We start from the raw sequence: 23909 nt of genomic DNA, 5'->3' as shown, positions 1-23909 counted from the left end.
GAGGAACATAAACGAGCAGAAATATAATCCCTCATCCAGCTGAAGAATGTGCTTTTGAAAGGGCTAAATCACCGAAGCTGCCTTCTACTGCGGTGACGTGCACAGGACGAAAGGGTGCAACACGGGGACGGCCTGACCCCAAACGAAGGTTCAAGTATTTCCTTTCATGAATGACACCCGTAACATTAACGCCTGTTGACCTGGAACATGTGGTTAAGCTCTTCAGTCGAGGTCAGTGTTTGCAATTTCCATCAATATTCTAATATGATGTATTCAGTTTGAGAGTTGTGAGTGCTGTATTTAGTTTGTAATGGCTTGGAGAAGCTCATTATCTCAGCCAGGAATCCACCAATGTCGATAGTAAGTGGGATGTGTGTGAGGCTTTTTCAGCTGGAGAATTTATGCGATCTGTGCGAGCTCACCTTCTGTGATGATATTGAGAATCTCATTCATGTTTATATTCACATCTGGGAGCTGAGGGTACAAACTGTATAAATATCTTCTTTAAAACATAACCTTATAAAAGAAGTGTGTGTGTGTGTGTGTGTGTGTGTGTGTGTGTGTGTGTGTGGGCACATAACAGTAGAAGTCAGGTATAAGTCTTCCTTCGTTCATCACTATCCTGCATCAAATTCAAGGCTGCATTTTTTTGAATTGGCGTCATCAGTAATGCAGCCATCTGTCATGTTGGCAGGTACAGTACAGGACTCATGAGTGCAGCACTCAGAAGGAATCTGCGGTTGTTTTATGAAAGACGCCATCCACACAGAGTTAATAGCACCTGTAAAACCTGCCACATAGAATGAAAATAATCACAAGGCCATGAGAACATCCTTCAGTCTTCATTTTTTTTTTGTTTTTGTTTTTCACGCCACACCAATGGCATGAAATCATGTGATTTGTGCGAAAGAGGAAATGGAGATCATTTTAATTAAGAGACTGAATTAGTTTAATCTTTACCCAGGGGGGGGGGTTAAGGTGACAAAAAAGATAAACAGTGAATTCTCCACTGATGCAAATGAATTTTTTAATACATGTTTGTAAGCAGCTCAATTAAAATTTAAATACAACTCACTTTCTTTACTCAAGCAAAGAGGCCGCCTTCTGTTTTTGAAGCATTTCAATCATACTACACTCATCACATTCATTTTACTATAGACAGTCTTTAGGTTCCTCTGACACTTTTTTTCAGTTGAGGATGTGACTTCATATTTTCCCTCTGGTGTTTTTTTTTTTTTTTTTTTAGCCGCTGAGGTTATTTGCTGTAAATGTCACCTGGGACGCTGAGTGACAAAATAATGACAACCTTTTTTTGAGGCAGAGCAATTTCCCAGAATTGAATGAGCAGGATGTGTGCAGAGTGAACAATATGTGCTCTCGCCTCCCGATTGGTCTGTGTCAATACCATTCTGACATCTCTCCAAGGATGCGTTCAGACAGATAGATTGGACGTCTCACAAACAGATGCTGAGAGGCAAAATAAAGATTTAAACGCATACATGCGTCCTCCGCTGGCCCCTGTTTATTCTGAAACTCCCTTTGGATGAATGCAATCAGGAGCAAAGATGGATCGCATTAGGGCAATGTCAAAATATGTTGCGCAGGGTTTCCAAGAAATGCACTTCTGCTGGAATATCCTGTAATTGCAGCATAAATCTAACTGAGAGCTCGCTCATACCTACACGTTCAGAAAATAGTTAATTAAAGTGTCGTTGAACCGGGTGGGTTGTGTGACAGAAAAATCCATTCACTCCATTAACATAGTAACTGTATCTATTTGCATGTCAAATGTCAAAGAGAGTATTGAGTTGTGATGTGACAAATGCGTGTCTCATTTATTGTTGTTATACGACACTTTGAGCCATGTAGAGCTCATCGTTTCAGTTGCTCAGTCATGGAAGGTCATGATTTTGGAATTTCAACCAAACATTTCTTTTTTTTTTTCAGTTCACCTGTTCTCACCTTTTTCGCGCCATTTTTAAGGTGGTATTTTTAAAAGTGTGATCTATCGCGTCTTTTCTAAATGAAAATCCTCCCCAGATAGTTTTGGAGGGCTGAATGTGAAGGCAGGTGTCTTTGTACATCTCTGGTCTTAATTAAATGGTTCACTGCATTTGAAAATGAATTGAAATTTCCAAAAAGGTGTTAAAATGTTACAGAATGATTACTGCAGGGTGAACGCATGGAGATATCTTTGAAGTTATCAACATCTTTGCTGTGAAATCAACATAATTGCAGTACACAGTAAATGCCTACATGTCAAGACATCAAACCCTCATGCATATATTTACCTCTCTGCTCCAAGGAAGGTTATGCAAATTTACATAGTTATTTGGGTCCAAGTTCAGCGAATAGAAGGTGGTAGAAGAAGTTTTCACATCCTGTAAAAGCAGCAATAAAATAATGGAAAAATACTTTGAAATGTTACTGAGGTAAGTAAACATACATATGTATGATAGGATAAGCTTGAATGTGTTTATGGAGGCAGAGTGGCCTCTGTAAATGTCAGTGTATTTCTGCATGTCATTAATTTATTATCACTGTTAAGCAGCATTTTAATGTTGCAGGTAGTTTTAACCACTTTGAGTCATTTATGTGAATCAATATATCATACTCATAGTGAAACTGAAATTAGTAAGTGATAAACTGAAAATTATTTGTCAAATATATTGATAACTGATTCCTATTTTTCGACAGAAAGGCCAACCAGGTCCTGGTGGCGAGTCCTCTGCTGTGATGATCTGCTGCATTTATGTCTTTGTAAGCTGATTATCTTCAGGTTTCAGACTGTCGATCAGATGAGAGGCGACATTTGAAGACGTTACTTTGGAAATTATAATGGGTATTTGCTGATGTTTAAAGACCAATTGATCACTGGACTGATTGAGAAAAAAATGATTGAGATTAATGAGCAATGAGAAAAAAAATCATTTGTAGAAGCCCTAACTAGAGATTCTTAATATGCAAAGTAACAAGCAACTGAAATGTAGTGGAACAGAAGCATAAAGTACTATAAAATGAAAGTATAACACCTCAACATTGGACCTAAGTGCAGCAGTTGCTGCTAATGTCAGATGGTGTATCTCTCCCTGTAATATATAATGATGGCTGAGTTGGCTCTATGTAAAGGATATTAGTAATATTAAACACTAAAAAAGCATTATGGGACTTATTAAGCAACACAGAATAGAATCCAAATGCAGGATAGCGAAAACCCCTCTCATGTATCGTCATCATTATCTTTCCAATTGATCTTTAGTGATAAACTCCTGGAAACATTTTCCCGGGGTTGATACATTTTGAAATAAAATGAAGCTCCTTGAATGTTAAGTGTGGCCAGCCTGAGCGTTACCCCTCCGCTGTCAGATCCAGCAGTGGTAGACGAGGTTCTCCTATCAGAGTCTCAGAGCAGCACTGGCAAGGACTGACACAAAGGCAGGGAGTCATAAAACATTCAACATCATTCAAAGTCTCCTCTCCCATGCACGCTTCGACAATGTGACATTCAAAACAACAAGAGAATGTCGGTCCAGGAAGCATATTTCAGGAAACCTCTTTTTTAGAGAATAATGAAATGTAGAGGAAGGGGGGAAAAAGAAGTGTGGGAAAAAATGGTTCAGCTTGACACTTTTTACTGTCACCCATTGTCTGCTCAAGAGGTGGATCACACACCGTATTCATGTTTGCAAGTTAGTTCCATTAACGTTCTCAGATTATCCTTTGTCAGGCATACAGGAGTCTGAGTTAGTAGGACTTAAAGAGGGAAGAGAATGCAGATTCTGCATTTATACTGAATCTGTATGGAGCAAATCACACCTTATTCAGATGTGATTAGACAGATTTTGTCTGTCTTTCTCAGCAATTCCAACAAAATCTGTAAACAAAAAGCATTCTCTGCGCATCTCTTCCAAAATTAACCTCCACGTAAAAATGTGCCAGTCACAGAGTTCATTTCTCTTTTTTATCTTATTGTTTTATGAGGTCTTTAAAATGTAAGTGCTCCTTTTTCTTCCTCCTCGCCCATTAGAGCACACAGCTGTGAGGCAATTCTGTGGGAAAAAAAAAAAAAAAATCAGGTTACCATGTGTTGAACTGTTTAAGTGCTAAGCAGCGGGTTTGATGAATTACAAGTCAGTTAGTCCATTTCGCTGACAGAATGCAAATTTATTTATGACCCTGAGACTGGGAGAAAATGAAATCATCATATATTTCCAAACACTCACACAGTGTTTTAGATTAGGCGAATCTATTTGGGATGGAAACACATTCTATGAATAAATTGTTTGAATTCCCTTTTGAAACAAACTCTTAGAGCACTACACTCAGACGCCGCCTGGGCCAAGAATATGAAGAATCTGCACGAAAGGAAATCTTAATTTAAGGGTACGACAGGACACCCTGTCTTCCTCCACGTCAGGAGAGTTGTACTTTGAATCAAACACACCAAATCAACTTTAATTTTTAGAGTGTCTGCTTTTGATTTATAGTCATGGAATAAAATGCAGCCCATTTCATATGATTTGGAGGTTATCCCATTTTACATTTTCATCAAATCACATTCTCGGGCCATATCTGTAAAATTGAGAAATCGTCAGAGCTGAAGTGGTGGGATATTGGAAGTTCAGCTTCATCAGCAGTCTGTGCTGCTGAAATGAGAGACCTTCAGTGGGCTCCTTCATCCCCGCCCCCCCTTAACTTTCTTCCTCTCTGTTTTTTAAACCCTCCATCTCTCACTCTCATTTGGTTTCGCTCTTCACTCAACTGCACAAGATGTTGGGAGATCACACCGAGGCCACTTTATCTCTGCTTGTGTGACATAATTTAATTAAACAAAGTCACAGTGATGCAGATCATAACTGTGTAGAGAGCTATGGACACAATAACCTGGAATAAAAGCCTGTGTGTATCACTTATGTACTGATGGTAATGGCTTTTATAGCACTTATAGATAACCATGTGATTTAATATCTGGTTCATGAATCCTGACTAAGGTATATATATGCATGTATGCGTGTGTGTGTGTGTGTGTGTGTGTGTGTGTTTGTGTACATATATATACATATGCACACACATATATATTGAGTGGCATTTTATGGAGAGTGGAGGGAGGATGTGGGCCCCCCATCCATTATAATCTATAATAAAGAGAGGAGGACCCACTGGAGATGTTATGATGTTAAAGTAATACCTTCTCTTCCAACATTGCAGGGGTTTGTTAAGCTCCTAATTAATTTTCCTAACCCCATACCAATAATATTTAATTAAATTGATACACTATTGATCATCATACAGTCATTTTGCATGGTAATTAATGGCTAAAATGCTGTGGCATGCAAATCTGAACCTCAATTTCATTCTCATTGGACTGCATCCTCATAAGTGGTTTGCAATGTAATATGCAATCCGCTGATGGCTTATTAAGATCTTTACAGTCATTTAATCTGAGGCTGTGGTCAATTATATCTCTCTGGAGTAGCATTGCAGTTTAATTTGATATAAACAAAACAATAGGCTGTGAAGCTGTGGTCATGATGGAAGTTGATACACCCACTCTCTCTCTCTCTCTCTCTCTCTCTCTCTCTCTCTCTCTCTCTCGCTCACTGTCTCTCCACAAGTCTGTGCTGGAATGCAGACAGTCAGAGGCTGCTCTGCATCCTCCTCAAGGGACCTTCAGCGTTGTTTGTAAACAATAACTGATATTAATTTCATGCTGGACACCTTTGTTGGATCAATGCTTATCGACCAGGCGAATCAGTTGTCTTTATGAGCTGCATATGTTGTAATTGCGCAGTTTATGGAAGCACCCAGGAACACAAACACCTGTAACAATCTGTAACGCAGAAACGAGCCTCTTTCTTCGACACTTATCGGTCAGTGAGTGCGGTCTTTTTCGATGACAGCCCCCGTGAATAATTCAAGATGATACAAGAGAAATGGCTCGGTTCTGTCCCGGTGTCGTGATTGATTGCAGGAGAACAAGCTGCTTCAAGTCTCAGGATATTGTAACTGCAGCCAATGACAGAGAGAAAATTAATTACAACACCACAAATCGATGAACAACTGAATGTGTCAACTCCCCAAAGAGCTGTGATTGTTCATTGTAGTCTGATTGAGGGAGCAAAGGGGGGGCAGGATGCTGGACCCAGAGGAATCAGTGGAAGACAGGGTTGTGGAAGAGGTTGTGCCCTGCCTTGACTCAGCAAACACATCGCAGCAAGAAAACACACTCTAATAATTCTGTTAAAAACAGCTGCGGCTATACTCCCTGCCTCTGTACAACCGACTATGCATTTTCAGACGTATCCTCAGACCCTCATTTGAAATGCATGTAGCTTGGGTGCTTTTTCAGGGAGAAGAAGGCACATACTGTGACTACAAGAGACCAGCTTGCACTGCCTGATAGGACACAGAGCAGATTAGCAGAATGAGAGAGATCATTACGAGCAACCTCACAAGTGACCAAGGCTGAGTCATTCTCTTAGCTGCCGTTCGTCTGCCTTGCTTACCACTTCACATCCACAGAGCCCATTAGGGTTTGATCATAAACTAGATGGCTGTGGGGCTGTGCGTTTCTGCATGTATGCATGCACGTTTTGTGCTGTCATTGTGACTGTGACTTTGACCTTTCGCAAGGGATGCTGGATGGAGAGAGGGCTTAATGAGTTTGTATAATAGCTGAGCTCTATCTGAGGAATCATCCATCTACATGAGGCCAATAATTAGCTGGTAAGACAGTGGTCCAGATCTGTGCTTCCACTTATTATTCTGCTGACTACCAGGGAGTGGAGAAATGGATAAACAAAGACACAACCCCCCTCCCTCTGTAGTGTATTAATAATCTGCTGTCGATTCTGGCATGCAGCACTGTAAAAGCACGGCTGAACAGTCTGAAAATCACTCCACTGACACCGCCAGAAAATGAGGAAAAAGCTATCCGCAACATAAGTCACATCCTGGTCTGAGTTTGCTGACAGGTGTGCGCTCTCATGGGAGCGCTAATCCTCAGGCTTCTTCATCTGTGTTTGTCCGTCATTGATGTACGGCAACAGACAAAAAACCCCAAGACAAAGCAGAGGCATATTTAACTGCAACTCAATGACATGCAGATGTGATCTGTGTGAATTTGTATGCAAAGCACCGGTCTGATTGCTATCATACAGGACTGAATGTCATATCCATCATTTTCATGTAAGGCAGAAGATATGAAAAGCACACTTGCGACGGAGCGGACGAAATAATTTCCATTCTGCCGTGCATTGCCAGTGTGTGGTTAGTTACGCTTATTCAAGATATGTAAATGTTTGCCTAAGAAAAGGGATATAACAGCAGGGCGCGCTAAGGACGCTCCATTCCCAGCGTGCACGCAGGATCCGCTCCTGGTTTTGCTGCTCCGCTCATCGCGGCGCATTACCTTCCCTGACTCTCAACACTCCAGCATTGCTGTGCAAGCAGATGTTCCCTCTCCGCTGCCAATTCTGACCGTTTTCGCATTCGGAGAAGGTATTGTTTCGCGGGAGGGCTGCAAAGTGACCAGAAACAAGTGAAACTGCCTCTCTCCTCGGCCCGGTGACACAGCGAGGCAGAGTTGTGAGCGGATAGCGGCTTCTTGGACAAATACAGTACAGAGAAGCGGCGAGCGAGGAGGCAGTTTGTTCACCACACCTGTGATGCGTTGTTCTGAGCGACCAAGACGCGCGACCGGGATGCTGATGGCCACGGTAGGGCGCGAGGATATGTGCTGAGGAGAAAAGAAAAGGACTTGGACGTTGTGAAAAGGCGTTAAGTGTTACAGAGGACACTCTCCGGACCTTAACAAGCCCAGTGTGCCAGCGTTTCCTCTCTACTCGCTGCCTTTTTCAAACTTAGGTGATAAAAAAAACACCATGATGCCCTTACTTCGGGGCCCCTTTGTCCGCCGTCGGCTCAGCGCCACGCTCCTTGTGCTCTGGCTCGTCTTCGCTGGCTTCACCTGCGCTGGTGAGTTTCACTATACCATGAAAAGCTTTCCGTTAATTAAGCTGTTAATTATGTGTGTGTGTGTGTGTGTGTGTGTGTGGAGGAGATAAAGCGCAGCAAGAAGACACAGATAAGGCTGCACGTGACAAGTTGTTTGCTGGCGTTTTTTTTTTTTTTTTTCCTCTTTTTACCGAAATGCAGCCGCGCGTGACAGAGCACGTTGTGGGCGCTCGTTATTGTTCTGTAATTGCTAGCACTCATCAATTAGCCTTCACCTTCAAGGTTACATGGGGAGGAGTGTGTCGCCTCGAACATGTCTGCCGAGGTTAGAACTTGAGGTAGCAGCTTCCTCGTGTAATGCTGGTGTATGGGGCTATAAAGCAGCGCTGCGCAGTCTGTAGCGTGTGTTTTTATCCCCACCGGCGTGACTGCAAGGGAAGTTCACCTGCCGGAAAGCGGTGAGAGCCAACCCGCACTTTGAGATGTTTTAACAAGACCTGGGCCTGCGAACAATAAAATGCAGCCACACCGCGCTCCTTTCACGCTGTCACATCATCAAGGTTCATTGCCCTTTTTTTTTTTTTCTTTGTGAGTCTAATTCCAATAGAAGAAGAATATCACCTCCATCATCTGTGTAGTTAAACGTGCTCGCCGTGTGGCTGCAGAGCGGACCGTGTGTGCGTGGAGCTCTGCTGGCTGCGGGCAGGATCGTTCAACTCCACGTTTCTCCCCGACCAGGACTCGTTCCTGCTGCATTTGCAGTATGGTGACAGCTTTACGGAGTTGGTAGACGACCTACTCGCACTGATGAGTTACGTTTTATGATGTAGCCTCTTGGCCAGACACTCCCGCTTGCATGCAAATGTGCTTTGATGCACGAAACAATCAACAGCAGTGGGGTGAGCTGAAGAGCTGAGACTGGAGAGAAGTTTCCTGAAGCCATTTGTGAGATGGCCTAAAATGCAGCTTCACGTTTTCTTTCTGCTCAGAAGGATTTTTCGTTTGGAAAATCAGATATCCCTATAACAACAATATATGTGCAAATGCAATTGGAGTTTTTAAGGCAATCCAGCATAACAGAGCGCTGACCATTGACCCCTAATATTACAGGTCAAATCAATGATTTGATCAGTGCAATCAATGTTCAATCTATGCTCTGTTGCCCACAATGCACCACCTCACGGTTCGGCCTCTTGACTATTTTTAAAACACTCATTCTCTCTGCTAAATATCACCCTCACAATGCCACACAGCTGGAAGCTGCTGGTGAGTATCCAAAGCACGAGAATTTCACACATCATTTGCCTTGCGCTTGTTTCCGAACTGTTAACCTTGCTTTGGACAGAAGGCAAACATGTTAAAGTTGCTGTAATTGTGTCTCTTGCTTCAGGACACTGAGATGATGAATTAAGAGGGCTTTTCTTCTGCATTAATTAGTGTGTAATTATGAATATATCAGGATTAAATAAACAGTCATGCTCCAGGGACGCCGTATATCAAGCTAAGTAAGTAGCAGTGCAGTGGTATTTACAAGTCGTTTTATGATGCATGTTGAAAGCGATGCATTTTGATGGAGTTGCTGGTATACATGGGCGGTGCGGTGGCTCAGTGGTTAGGTGCCAGTGTCTCGCTTCTGTCTGGAGGTCACATGTTCTTCTCGTCGTTATGTCAATTTTAAGACTCTAAATTCCCATAGGTGCGATACTGTTTGTCGGTTTCTTTGTTCGCTCTGTGATAGACGGGAGCTCTGTCCTGGGTGTTTCCCTGCCTTTCACTCAATGCATGCTGGGATAGGCTCCCACCCCTTCTGTGACCCTGAATAGCAATGAACCAGTTCATAGAATAGATGGTGCAGGGATACAGGTATAATCTGTTTTATTCTTTTCTATCTTCTGTATCACCTTTCTTAGTTAGTTTCAGTCCATCTTTCCGTGTCACATGTGAGGTCAGTACAAGCATCCTTCTAAGCTCCCATCACAGCTTACAGGCCACCTTTTATAGGACATTGTCCTAGAAATGGATCGCAAAGGTAATTTGGTAGCCAATTCTTTCTACATCAGGGCCGGGACAGTCTCAGCTGAGATCAGTCGAGCTATCCTCTGTAGAGAGGCAAGGCGCTGACTCGGCATTCGTCTGTATCAAAAGCCGACTTGTCTCTTTTGCAGGGAAACATAACTCAGTCAGTAATAAAGGTAGGCCTGTCAATCTAGATTTGAGCAAGCCGAGCACTTTCCCTTTCACTGTGTTGTGAGTGATCTGACGGGCCGGACAGAGGGGGTAGGTGTGCTTTCAGCCTCAGGAACAAAGAACTGTACTGCTTTGCCTGTGTGTGCACGCCACTTGATGTTTTCAGTATGCGAGGCTTATGTGTGTGTGTGTGTGTGAGTGTGAGTGTGTGTGTGTGGGGGGTTTCCATAAGGATTTGCAGTCATGCATTTCTGCATGTGTCTCGTCATGTCTGCAGATTATTTCAGCCCCTCTTGCTTCTCCTGTTTCTTATTTATTTGAAACTTTCCTGTTAGGCTGTTGCCCATTGTTTGTCCCTTCTTACTTCCTCAAGGCAATGGACTGTAATGGCAAATGGACTGTATTTATATAGTGCTTTTCTAGTCTGACAACCACTCAAAGTGCTGTTGCAAGTCTGCATTCACTTGTTCACACACACATTCGTACGGCGGCTAAGCCACCTGCTCATTACAAGAGTTATCCATTCACACACCGATGGTACAGCATTGGAAGCTATTTGGGGTTCAAGGATACTTTGACATGTACTGCCGAGGCCAGGGATCAGACCACCGACCCTCTGATAAATGGACGACTGCTCTACTTCCTGAGCCACAGCCGCCCCACCCCAAAATGCCATCAAAACACCCAGCTATCCATGCAGAGAGAATAAAAATCCAGGATTTTTCTTTGTTTTTCCCTCCACCCGGTGAGAGCGTTGCCAAGCAATTGTTGTCTGGTTCAGCGAGGGAGCATGGGATTTGGTATCAGGCACCTTCCTACTTGTGAGAACAGTCACCTCGGAGCAGTTTCCGCCAGGTGTAAACCTTGTGATGATGCAAGGAGATGGCCATCAAATGACAACAAGTAGAGATCTATTGCATAATACAGTTATTTGCAAGGCTCCATTTCTTAGTACAATAATATAAGGCTTTTTTTTTTTTTTTTTTTTTTTTGCCAGACTTCTCTCATCATTCTAATGCGAATCATCCCAGAGTTGTCTTTCTCGCAGCCAGTTTTGTCTCTCCTCATTGACTCACTAAAGAATGCGATAAGGAGAGCGAAAGCTGAAATTAACATAATTTATTGGGGGAAATTGCCTTCTGGTCAAAGGAATTTAAAACCACTTCGTTTCTGTCCCATAGCTAATGCATGGCAAATGATCGCCATGTATTTGCAGGGATATGGTCTTTTACAGCAAAGTGATAATTTACTACCAGAGAGTTTTTGTTCCCTGTAGTCATGGGAGATGAATTCAAATGACACAGACAACGGGAAGACGTTTGTGGTGGGGTAGGGAAAAAAATTCCATAAAATTATTTATTTTCTCAACTGCTCATACTCACCCAGTGAATTAGCATGATGTACAAATGCAGAATATATCACGCAAGGAGCAATTACACGTCAGGGGAAAGAACTGAAATGATTTCACTTCTCAGGAGTACAAATGCTTGTTACGAATTGTGTGCCGCTTGCAAAATTTGAATTGGACGACGTGAGAATGAAAAAGAGTAGGAATTGCTTATTTGCAGGACAGAGATGATCAAATGCATTTAATTTTTTTTTAAATTCACTTTCCACCATGTTAATTTGTCTGAACGAAAGAATACAGATGAACTGAATGAATTCAATCCCTGTCCGAGTGTTGTTAAGGTATTTTCCCCAGTTTGAGTTACTGTGATTAATGGAGGCAGAGATAATAGTTCAGCATAAATGAATAAAAGGTAAACGGCGCATGTCAACATAGGTCAGCGTTAAGCAATGGACGAGCACGCTCTGTTTGGTGACAAATGCCCAGGCGCCTTATCTTTCAGAAGGCTATGTCCCTGCGCTTATCATTTGCAAATGGCAATCTTGAGGAGTACAGGAAGGACACAGGCGTTGTCGAGGACACGTGGAGGATGAACCTTGCAGAGGGGAGGAGTTGGGTGTTGTTTTCTGCAGTCTGTGCAGAGGCCCTGCGAAGGCACTACATCTCTGTCAAACTCTGGCCTTTTGTTTCAATTACCCCATTTCTATGATTCAGGTCTATGTGAGAGTGCTTAGGGGTTGAAGTTGGGCTGTTTCCCTCCTGAAATGCGGTGCAACATAGTTACTTTCTGTGCTTTTCTATCTGGGCAGCATAAAATTGACCTCTCACCCCTGCTGTGGGATGAGATTACCCTTTGTTTGAATGGAAACCTGGATCATAACTCACAGAAGGCCACAGTATCTGACACTGTATCTGCAGCTGCCCTCGATCTGAACTGTTGTGTTTCTGTCACTGCCAACCATCCCGTGCCCGCACTCAGCCTCATGTGTCCAAGGGCCACCAATGAGAAGTCGGGATGAGCCTGTTGAGCTGAGCGCCGAGTCTTTTCCTGGAGGGTCTAATCGAATGTTCTTTTTCCTGGGTCATCTCTCTGGCTCTCTCGCAGAGAGAAAGAACATATGATGCTGACCCTCAAACTTTGCACGCCACTGTGATCTGTTGCTGGGAAAAGATTTCACCTCGGCAAAGAACAATGGGGTATGTGGAGGTTGATGTTCTCCAAGTCGGCGCAATAGAAGAAGATAATGTCGGAAAAAAGGCACTTTAGTATAGTTTTCTTCTCAAAAGGCTTCGCTGTGTGCTCACCTTAGATGCAGCATTTCGGTGAAAAGGCTGTCTGCTTGTGTCTGGGCTTTTTTTGCAATGTTTGTTTTTAGTACACATGATGTGCTGCCTGGCTGCTCACTTTGTACGGTGAGAATAGTGGTGTCTGAGGAGATGTTCCCAGATCCTTCCTGTTCTCTAAGTGATCAATACTCTTCTTCAAATGGTTAATTGGCCATCAGTCACTGTCAGAGGAAGCGCTTAGAAACCCAGAGGTGTCTTGGTGCAGCTCATAATAAGAGAGTGTCCAGTCCTCTGGGTCCTCTTCTGGCCTTTACTTCAGGCCAGGTGGTGGCTGGGGAACGCAGATCTGAATGCAATATGGAGAGCCATAGATTAATAGTTCCTTAGTAAGGCCACCAGGGAGCGATGTGAAAGCCACTTCCACTTCATCATAAAGTGGTCTGAATGGAAAGTCTGCAGAGCGTGCGGTGGAAAAGGAACTTTGAAAAGGTGTGAAGGTCATTACATGTGAACTGGCATTTGGCAGATTTTATCTGCTTAATGTCATTGTGTAAAATCGTTATGTTTTGTTCATTAAAAAATCTTGGGTGCGTTTGTTGCAGGTAAGCATGTATTTCAACATTTTCTTATATTATTGAGAAATGATCTCATTTGAATTTCACAAGGCTGTTTTTCAGCAGCTTGTAGTCAAAAGTTAAGAGATAATGACTCCTTTGTCTGCTACCTCAACCTTGAAGGGAAAACACACCTCCAAGTTCCAAATGTATGGCTCATTGTTATGCTTAGCCCTATTTAGCATGGAACGTAAAAGACACAATTAGAAATCACCTGAGGCTACCCAGACAGCGCTGCTGGCGCTTGATTGGCAAGGGTATCTGAGAGAGGTCTGGCTCAGCCTGAGCCAGAATTTGTCATCTTGAAGTGATTTTGTTGACAAGACAGGAGGCACAGTGACCTTTCCTAATTATGTCTATGTGTCCAGGCACTGATGCCTTAGGCAAGCAATTCAACTGAGTCAACAGAGCGGTGACTCTCAGAGCACATTCAAGCCCAGGCAACATGTTGTGTGATGTAAGGTTAGCATGCAGGGTTTAGCAGCAAGCTTGTTAATAATTCAGAATTGATACAACATCACTAATGTCATTGCCTTTTTCAGCTTTTTCTTTACAGCTGTGTAAAGAAACAAACTGAAAGATCAGGTCACATCAGGCGCCTTCTTTCTTTCCTCTTCTTCCTCCACTTGTACCTGAAGTCATCACCGAATCATTGCGACGTTACGCAGCATGCAAGTTGATTCCCCCAAAACATGAGCCATTTGTCATCCACCCTAAATGTGTAGCAGCGAGAGAACAGCCACTCTGATCTATGTAGGTCCCCATGTTATTGTTTTTCCCAAACAAAGCATTTCCCGATGTGAAATGAGGTCTGAGCATTACTGATTCAAAGCATAAAGCTAAGCAGCAGATTTTCTTGGCGAGGCCATCAGGAACACGAGGCTCACGGAAAACACATTCAAGTCCTCACTCCAATAGAATTAATCATGACAACACAGCTACCGTCGAGGCTAGACACTCCCTTTTTTTTTAAACAGCACACCTTGCACTTGATTATGGCTTGTGTGGTTTTAAACGTCCACTGACAGTGCATTCATGTTGAATCAAAGTGTGCTTTCATACCCGCAGTTTCTTGTCACCAGCGCTTGAATTTCAAAAGATGAGCTCAGAGCAGCTCTGCTCCGGCATTGTTTTTGTTAATTACTCACTCATTTACAATCCCATGTTTCAGGCAGAATTAATGTTGAAGGTTTGGTGGTATTAGAGAAATGGACTCTTGTGAAGTAATCAGTGACGCTGGTTTCAGTCTTAAACTGTCATCGGGCATTTTGATCTGTTTATTTTGGCATGATGGTATCAATGCAATCTGCTATACTTTAAAAATTCAGACACACATCAGTGATTAAAACCTGACTTTAGACTTTAGATGCCATGCTGTCACCAATCTGAACACTGAGAAAACTAACAGGTTGGTGGAGGAGGGCCCAACAATGATTGGCTGGCCGACCAGGAGCCATTTACAGCAGCTTTTCCCCTGTTTGCTCCTTTTTTAATTAAAACTCTTCCACCATACATCCCTCAAATATATAAAGGTCTCTTGCTCCTCATGGTCTTCACTGGGCTACATTTGTTCAAGTATTGGACTCCTGTTAGCACTATTTACTGTATCATTAGATACCCATATTGGATTTGTTCAGTTAAACGTTGGCAGGCATCTAGATCCAATATGTACCATTCTGTTGGAGAGAACATCTTGCTTTAATCCACATTAAAAGCTGACAGTGATGAATGTTTAATCAAGCCTACGGGAGTAACTTGTGAAGCAACTGTTGAAATTACAAAGTTGTTGAAACTGAATACTGTGAGCTGCTCGTAAGGCCAGTTTTCCAGTGGCTACCTGTGATTATGTGATGCTGAAGCGATGTGGCATCATTTTCTGGGAAATCAACATTGGATTTAGTCACCAAAGGCAATTAGAAGATGGACTGTATGATTTGAAAAAAAAATAAACAAAATCAGCAGGACAAAGCTGAAATGAAACCCTCAGGCTAGTGCAAGCAGCCCGCTGGAGTAAACCAGAAAGCAAACAGGGCTGTGGATTTGCTCATGTACAGGAAGTGTTACTGTACACAACCGAGTTTGCTCAGTTGTCATGAAGACGCCTCAGCTGTCGTTGGTATGGTATTTCTGTCACATGATAACAGTTGGTTTTATTTGGGTGGGTGATGGTAACCTTGTCTCTGTGTCTCCCACGGGTGGTCTTTGGCACTGGATGTGCATATTTAATATCTTTCTGTGTGTAAATTCCAACATGCAAGCTTGTAGCTGTCAGCATACAGGCTGATCCTGTGCTGATGGCAGATACAAAGCTTTGCTCATTAGGAAAGGCGCTCGCATGTTCGGGCAAACTTTGTGTCTCATTTATTTTTAATTAAACAGCTCCAGCCATGTACACGGCGTGTTGATATACCTTTCATTAGTGCACAACAGGTCTTGGGTTAAGTCTGCTGGGTGCAGTCAATTGACGGATATAAACTGACATTAGCAGAGTATTTGCTGTGGGTGGATGGGAGATATATTGTGGTTCTTGTTAGCGTTCAAGCCTCCTCTGTCAAAAAGGCAGTGTGATGTCAACGTACTGCAGTGCTTCCACTCCGGCCTAACAGTTGCTACTTTAGCTTAATTGGACAATGAATTGTGCATTTGCTTGTATACTGTTTATAGACTTGAAAGTGCTCTTACAGATTATCGATTGTAATTTTGCTGTTGTCTTTTGGGAGTTGGCACAGTTGATGTCATTGAGTAAAAACAACAAAGCTCAGTTCGGTTTGGTCATTTTAATTCATTTGCCTAACACGCCGTTAGGGCAGGCAGACATCTGGTGACCAATAAACAAGAATGTAAGGAATTGTTGGTTCGATGTGGCTGTCATTTAATGAATGTGAGCCGGCATCCAATTTCAAGCGGTGATTGAATGGACGCTGGCCTCTGACCGAGCTCGGTTCATACGATACTGTTAACGGCTCCTCTAATGACTTCATCCATCCTTTATTTCTAAGTCACTGTTACGAGTTTTTACTCCCGGTGCAGAACATCCCATCACTCATAAGCTGAAGACAATATAGAGGATTATTCATCTCAATTATTCCAGTTTTGACAGTCTAACTGGAGCTGAAAAGTAGGTATGACTCAGTGAAAAAAATCATTTGTTGGATTAATCAGTCTTCATGTTTTAGCTTCATTTCAGACATTACTGATGTTTGCAGCATGTCAGCATCTGCACATGCCTTGAACAAGTCCTGTGGGGTCAGAGGATCACAAATTTATCCCGAGAGTGGTCACAAATGTCGCCAAATGTCTATTTTCACTAGATCCGATGATGTTGGTTTTGATCAAGAACACTGAGCAGCAATGTAAGTCGCTCTGGATGAGAGCGTCTGCCAGCTGTGGTAAATATAATTGTGATGACAATAGCCAGTGGAGTTTACAGTGAGCTGGAGCAAACCGTGCCTAGCTCTTTTCCTCCGTAGCTGTTTTGATCAAGTCAAGATAGGAAATGTGTGCCCCTTGATGTTAGTGACATGTCAAGAGTCAGCAGGATACAGTACTTTTCCATTTTATCCCATACAGCTACGGCGCGAGACTCTGTCCTTGCTTCTAAAAACGAGAGGACATTTGTAACTGACAGACCGGCTGGAGTTTGGATTTCAAGGGTTTCAGTTTCAAAGGTCTTCTATTGTGTCCCCAGCTGTACGGTAACCACACAGCAAAAACTCAGCCTTGTTCTGTATAGTCAGAAACCACAAGATAGTCATACCAAAATCCTCCACTTAGCTGGAGTATCTCCATCTGACAGACTCACTCAGACCTCAAGGAACTCCAGATGTTGACTTTTGTGTGGCTCATTATCAGCCTTTAGAATCAATATAACTACAACCAGACTGTGATCCTTTGTATATTTATTTTCACTGGAGCCCCAGCTTGGCTCTCAGAGAGATCTTCGGTGGCATGCTCCACTGGTTCCAGTCTTCCTAGCACCAGGGGGCTCCACAGGGCCAGACTGACGGCATGGGGGAGGGAGGGAGGGCCGGGTCCCCTTAATCTCTACCAGACATGACAACTTTATAAAGGCACATTAATCCACAAAGAGCAGGCTCTCTCTGGAGGGTTTGGGGATGTTTTTGAGTGGGAAGCAGTGTCCGACTTACGTTGGGCCTGCTCCCTCCTGAGGGCCTGAGGAAGGTGATCCCTTTTCTTCTTTCTATATTAGCATCTAATGAGGAAGCGAACAAGGGAAACTAATAAATAACAAGGCAAATGGAAATAGTTGAAGAGGGCGGGGAGAAAGGGAGTTTTTTTTTTTTTTTTTTTTCCTCCACTTCATTATTTAGGTTGATGTGAATCACCTTCCTCCCACTTGTAACTGTTGCTGGGCCTCGCTTAATTTACCTCCAGAGCTTCACCTCCTTTTACCTTTTTATTTTTCTCACATCAACACATACACATAAACAGTACACCTACTCTTACCTGTAACTGACGGGCATTACTGTTTATCAGCCTGAGTGTTACATAAACTGTACTCTCACGGCTCGCATTTACATATTTAAACCTCTGTAATGGTTTTGTGCTTTTGATAATAAACGTTTAACCCGCTCTTTATTTTTCACTCATGCAGTGAATATACACCGTCTGCCTTGTGGTGTGTGTTCGTGTTTCACGTCACCAACTCTCATCATGCTCACAAAAGAAGAAGGACGTTATTAAGTGTTAGACTCTGTCTGTGGCTGATTAACCTTTCCCATTGTTGCTGCTACTGCTCAGTTGAAATCTCAAGTGTTATGAATCATCTTATTTTCCATCTTTCACAAATTCTCAGAGCCAGTCTTCAGACCTCGTCCCTGCCACTGTTAGAAGTGTGAGATTGGACAGTCCATACTTAGCTATTTAAAAATCATTTTTCTGCTTTTTAAATCGCCCGACTGAAAACTTGGACAGATTGGTTTCAGGCTGAATCATCACAAAGCCAAATGCAATTTGGCTTATTTTCTAATTTCTTGGTCTGCAACATACACTGCATATGGCTTTGCTCTGCCATTTTCACTAAAGTAATGATTAAATAATAACTTTTCTGCCTGAGTCAGATTGTTGTTGAAAATGTCATTGTTCAACTTCTTCCCTCAGATATGTTTTTAATTCTTTCCCTGCAGAAATGTTCCACCGTAAAATCCCAAGAGTCATCATTTTAAGAAGATCACGTGCGACACAAGAAAAAATCTTTTATCTTCGCGCACTGCGCTACAGAACTCTTCAAGCCCTTGTCCAGATTTTAAAGAGAGGATTTGTCCCCACACTGTGGATCAAGATAAACTTGTGAAACAAACCAATCCCACACATGGAAAAAAAAAAAAAGGACTTTCTTACTTGGATAACATTTCTGAGGTCTCACAAAGGCGCTTTTCTCTGCTAGCAGCCTTCAGCTTTTCTTTTATCAAGCTCGTCTTACCTTTCAGATTCCATAATATTAATCAACGGCATACCTTAGCTCTCGCCACTCTCTAGAGGAGGCTGAGATGCTGACGGTAGATGGCTTGGAATCCTTTTTTGTCCTCTATCAGTGTTATGCCTGTTAAACAACATCTGAGACTTCGAATAGTCAGTAAAACACAGCTCCGGCATTGAGTTAAGTAGCACACATTGGTTGAGATCCATTTGTGGACTTTTCCCCCCCCAACATAAACTCCAGCATTATGTGTGCCCGTCCTCTGTAACAGGCTGCCATTTTGTGTTAAGCCAGCACTGATGCATAGAGCCTCCACAGCCTGGTGGAAATTGCCAGCGCCTAAAGCAAACAGCAGGGCCCGAGGTCCCACAAGTGCGAAGCAGCCAAGTAGACCCCATTAACTGCCTATAGAGTGGTTTGTGGTGTTGTCTCCATGTGACGTTCTCCACAAATGAACCACAAGCTGATTTGCTGTTTGTTCTGGCTATGTTAAAGAACCACAGGAGAGTCAAGACAACACTTCAGTCACTCCGCAGCCGCTGGGAGAGCGAGGGAAATGTGTTCTCATCATTTTACATTCGCGATGGAAGTAGTTGGGGGGAAAAGTTGGAGACTCGGCGGCTGTACTTAATTTATAGTGTAAAAAATGTTTTGTGTAATACACAGTAATGCTGGTAAATCACAGCATAAGCATTTCACATGGAAGACATAATTTGACTGCAGCATTTCATTTCGGGGCACTGAGGCATGATACTTTTTTTACTCTGAATTCTTCTATCCCCTCTCAACATATGATGCCCAACTGTAAAAATTATTTGAATCGCCAGAAGGTGTTTGATTTATGCTGAGTCAGTTATCAGTCGCAAACAGGCCGTGTAGCTTCTCTCTTATCATCCCACCCAGCCGCTTGCCGAATTTCCGCATGTTTTTGAGCTCAGCCCCAAATGTGATGACAATAGTCACGAACAGAACACAAAGACAAAAACTGCCACTTGCAGCAAAACGAGAGCCTCCCCCTCTCGCCTAATTTTTTGTGTCGGATTCTCCTGCAGTGTGTTTGACAAGAAGGCCTGGCAGCTTTACGCCGTGGCACCACTCAGGCTGTCGCGGGCGCTGCCCACCCCCCGACCCCTGTCACACAATTAGCTTTCTCCTTTTCAGATAGCTAGAACAAAGGTGAACTTGGGGAGCCGAGGCCGCGTTCAGGCAGAGCGGAGGGGTGTGTGTGACACTCTGATGACTTTAGGGCACTTTCTTGACCAGAGGAGTCGTAGGCTGTCACTAAACATCACTGTCTCCCTCCCCACTAATGGCATCTCCAGATTGTGCTATGAGGAACAAAGGCTGGTTGTGTGAGATACTGAGGAAAAAATAGAGCGACCCCATTTGGGCTGCAGGCGGTGGTTTCTGACAGTGGCTGCAGACCTATAGAAGTGTCATGACAGATATGAACCAAGGAACAATTATAGGGTGAATGTGCTTGGAGCTAAGCCGGCACCCCCTTCATCGAAAAAGGAGAAAAGTGTGGAATGAATAGCACAGCAAACACATGCTTGCACACTCACACAAACACACACACACACTGTAATTTCACATGCATGTAACTGGTTTTCAGTGTGTCAACATGAAGCAACGATAAGGGGCCAATCAAGTGTTAGCGTGTTGTGCTTCCTCTTTCCTGTGTTTATTTTAGTTGCAAGGTTAAATCCGAAAAGGTTACCGTGTTACCAAAACAAGGCGCACGCAGAATAACAACAGAAGCAAATGTTATGAAGAGTCATTTGTAATTTTCTTTGGCCGTGGAAATAATTTCAATTGACTGAGCTGTTTTTTTTTCCTGATAATGGCCTGCTTCTGAATTAATTTTTATTATATGCAAATTTGCATTATCCTGCCAGTAATCAATCCAATGGCTTTTTTTAATTTTTTTTTTTTTTTTTTTTAGCTGCCGACAGTCGAATATGAGTTGAACAGCAGGAGCGTCTGTGACAGCGACGAAGAACGAATGAAGATCAGCACCACAGTTGCTGAGAGTCAAATGAACTGATAGTGATGAAGCATAGCGGCATTAAGTGCATTTTGAAAACTACAGTGGCTGAATTTGATTTCAGAAACTGAAAAAAAAACACCCAGCTTTTTGTTATCTCCACGGTCCCTCATCTTTTTTGTACGAAGAATTGTCATCTGCTGACTGATCCAAAGCTAATTGGATTAAAAGACAAGCTCACTTGCCAAAATCATTTCAATGCTGTTCGTTCTCATTATGAAAAACAGCACATCTCGCCCCAAACTAACAGGAGAGAAGTGATTGACAGTACAGCAGCGTTTGAGCTGTCGTTCTCGGCAGGAAGTGTTCGAATCCAGCCGTCTCCTGCCTTTGGTAAAGGATCACTGTTTTTGTCCAAGGTTGACTCGTGAAACAAAAAGTGCTCTCTGGTGTGCTCCCTCTTTGATTAATGCCGTTTCTCAGCTCCTGCTTTATTTCGAGCCGTACCGTTGTTTTTCCACATTGTTAATTCAAGTCTCGGGGTATATTGTGTGCAAAGTCAGAATGTTGAATGTGCCACGTTTGTGCAAAGCATCGCAGGAGTACAGCGCTTGGCATCAGCGTTGTCACACTAAATCTCTGTCTCCATGACACTCGGAGTCAAAACAAGAGCCTGGAAAAAGCGAGCCCTCCCAGTGTCAAGAAACGGCTCTCTTTTCTGGGCTGGAGCTGCTAATGATTCTGACAGAATTAAAAGTTATTTAATTATATCTCCAAAAAAAAAAAAAAAAAAAGCACAGCAGATATTTAGAAGCGTGAGATTTGACCTGCTTTTTTTTTCCCCATTTGCTTCAAAGGCAGAGCGGTATTATCCTTCCACCCTCCCTATTTCCTAGGTCACAGCGTGTATGCGGGTCCATGTGTCTAAGTTTCCCTGCGGATGCTGCAGAGTCCCACAGGTTTAGCTGTAATACCCTCGTTAATTCCCCTGCATGTCAGGTTATTGCTGTCAAAGCTCCTGTGTCAGTTTATCCTCAATTCTGGCTTATTCTTTCATTTTTTACTCATGGCTTTATTGCTCTGTGTTACCATGAATGCCCCACCCATCAGCGCACACACACATACACACACACACACAGATATAGACTGGAGAATGTCAGCTGTATGTTTTTTAACCGACACACAACAGATATTGCTCCATGCATCCATCATCTCTTCTGCACTCTGTCTTGCAAATGTCCGTTTATTGTTCCGCCATGGCTTTGTGTTCGTTCAGTCTTTGAGCGAGGATGCAAATGCCTCTGCTAAGCCAAGCCAAAAAAAGTTTTAATCCCTCTGTATTTGTCAGTTCAAAGTTGTGTTCATGATATGTTTATAGAAACAGAATTTGTTCACACAGTCTCCACCCACACATTTTGTTATTCGCCATGAACAGTTGGTAGCGCAGCGGTAGAAATTGAGGTTTCTGAGTTAAGATTTTCACCCCAGTTGGCAGAGTTTGTCAGAGAGTTTGTGGGTTTAAATAGCAACTGTTGCTCAGTTTCCCGTGTCGTTCAGCCATGCGAGAACTGAAATTCCATTTTAACCAAACTGGTTTCCACTATAGAAATTTAGCATAGGCTGAATGGTTCTTTGAAGGTATACAATCCTCAAAAACAATGTGTAGCTTTACAAAAGTAATCCCTGTCAATCATCAGTGATGGCCCCAGTGTGTGGAGGTGGGCGTATCTGCAGAGACTCTGTATTTTCGTCTTACTTTGCTGTGCTCGGGATGTTTCTGGGCTGCAACCTTTGGCAGCTCCCAGCCAATAGCAGTGTGCAATAAACAGCATATATTCAAGAGGAAGCTACAAAAATGGCGGACACAGCACCAAAAACTATTTAGAAACAATAATCGATAGTGATCACAAAAATCTTTCAGTGTAATTGTACTAAATCCTTTCAGAATACCATTATTTGACATTGAGTCTGATGGAAAAAATCTCAATAATGTAAAACTATGTTTTGTATGTTGGCAAACAGACCAACACACAGCAGTCTCACCTTGCTTGGATCTTAATGTTATTACCAAAGAGGCGTTTCTGGATCCTATTTAACAAATACGCTATCGGATCATCTTGTCATTCTATCTTGTCTTGATGGGAGCCAGCTCTCATCATTCAGTTAACAGAGCTGACTCATAGAGGCAACACAACGCTACGGACCAACAGTTCCCGCATAGTACCTTTAATAGCAATAGGAACTAATCGGTTAAACGTTATGACTCTCATGGACACTTTATACAGTATGTGTTGTCAAAGTATTATTAAACGTGGTATACATGTGTGCTCTTTAGAAATTGTATAGACCTAAAAGAATTGAAGTCTTCTATCTTTATTAGTGACAACTGGAACAAAAGTAGTTAAAGTGCCATTTATATCAGTACAATGGTTATTTACACAAGCCGCCCCTCTTGACAGACGGCGCCCGCTGATCGGAGGAAGGAGCAGGCATGGCATGATATGACTTCATTAAATAAACCCTTGACCCCTGAGATGCTGGGTTGATCTATTTCCTCCGAGTCCCTTTACTTCAGCAGAGAATGAGATCCCGTGCGGAGATTGTGGCTGTGCTATCTCCCCATCTTTAATTTAGGAACGCAGGAGGACTGCACATGGGTAAGATGGTTATCCACCCTCACTGTCTGTCTTGTCAGTTCATGCATGTTAGCTCTGCAAAAGCCTCCTTCGGGACCACGTAACCGGCTGTGTGAGTACTTTAAAATAGTTTTCTTAGTGTGTCCGTTCCCTAATGACGACTGATAGCGGTGATGATGTCAGAGATAATTTCTGGAGATTTCCATCTTGATGAGTCGGAGGCCTCTGAGAGCAGACATTGGGGGGGCTGTCTAACCAACAGGACAATTTTTGGATTGGAACAAGAACTCAGAGTTGTTTTAAAATGAGCATTTTTTGGTATTTTCCTGAGAGAGCTGCATGTTTAGATTGCAGCAAAGTGGTGAACAAACAGGGGCAGCCAGGAGCTGCTCTCCTGCAACTGCGTCTTGATCAAGGACACTTCTGCAGGGGTGTTGGTAGATCAAAGCAGAGA

At 42.8% G+C, this 23909-nt stretch overlaps 1 protein-coding gene across 4 annotated transcripts in view; it reads left to right on the top strand.

Annotated features, from left to right (window-relative positions):
- The first annotated feature begins 7349 nt into the window (after positions 1-7349).
- Positions 7350-23909, top strand: part of unc5a (unc-5 netrin receptor A) — a 123674-nt gene continuing 107114 nt past the window's right edge. For 3 of the 4 annotated variants that reach the window (XM_076738590.1, XM_076738589.1, XM_076738588.1), the window contains exon 1: positions 7369-7977. In XM_076738590.1, the coding sequence (XP_076594705.1) occupies positions 7884-7977 (94 nt within the window). In that variant the 5' untranslated portion in view covers positions 7369-7883. Of the gene's footprint in view, positions 7978-23909 lie in introns of all 4 variants that reach the window. The other variant, XM_076738587.1, reaches the window with a different exon arrangement.

The sequence above is a fragment of the Chaetodon auriga genome, chromosome 9 (genome assembly GCF_051107435.1).
Source record: "Chaetodon auriga isolate fChaAug3 chromosome 9, fChaAug3.hap1, whole genome shotgun sequence".
In the NCBI taxonomy this organism is placed as follows: domain Eukaryota; kingdom Metazoa; phylum Chordata; class Actinopteri; order Chaetodontiformes; family Chaetodontidae; genus Chaetodon; species Chaetodon auriga.
The sequence above is the reverse complement of the archived record's forward strand: the minus strand, read 5'-3'. Positions and strand labels throughout refer to the sequence as shown.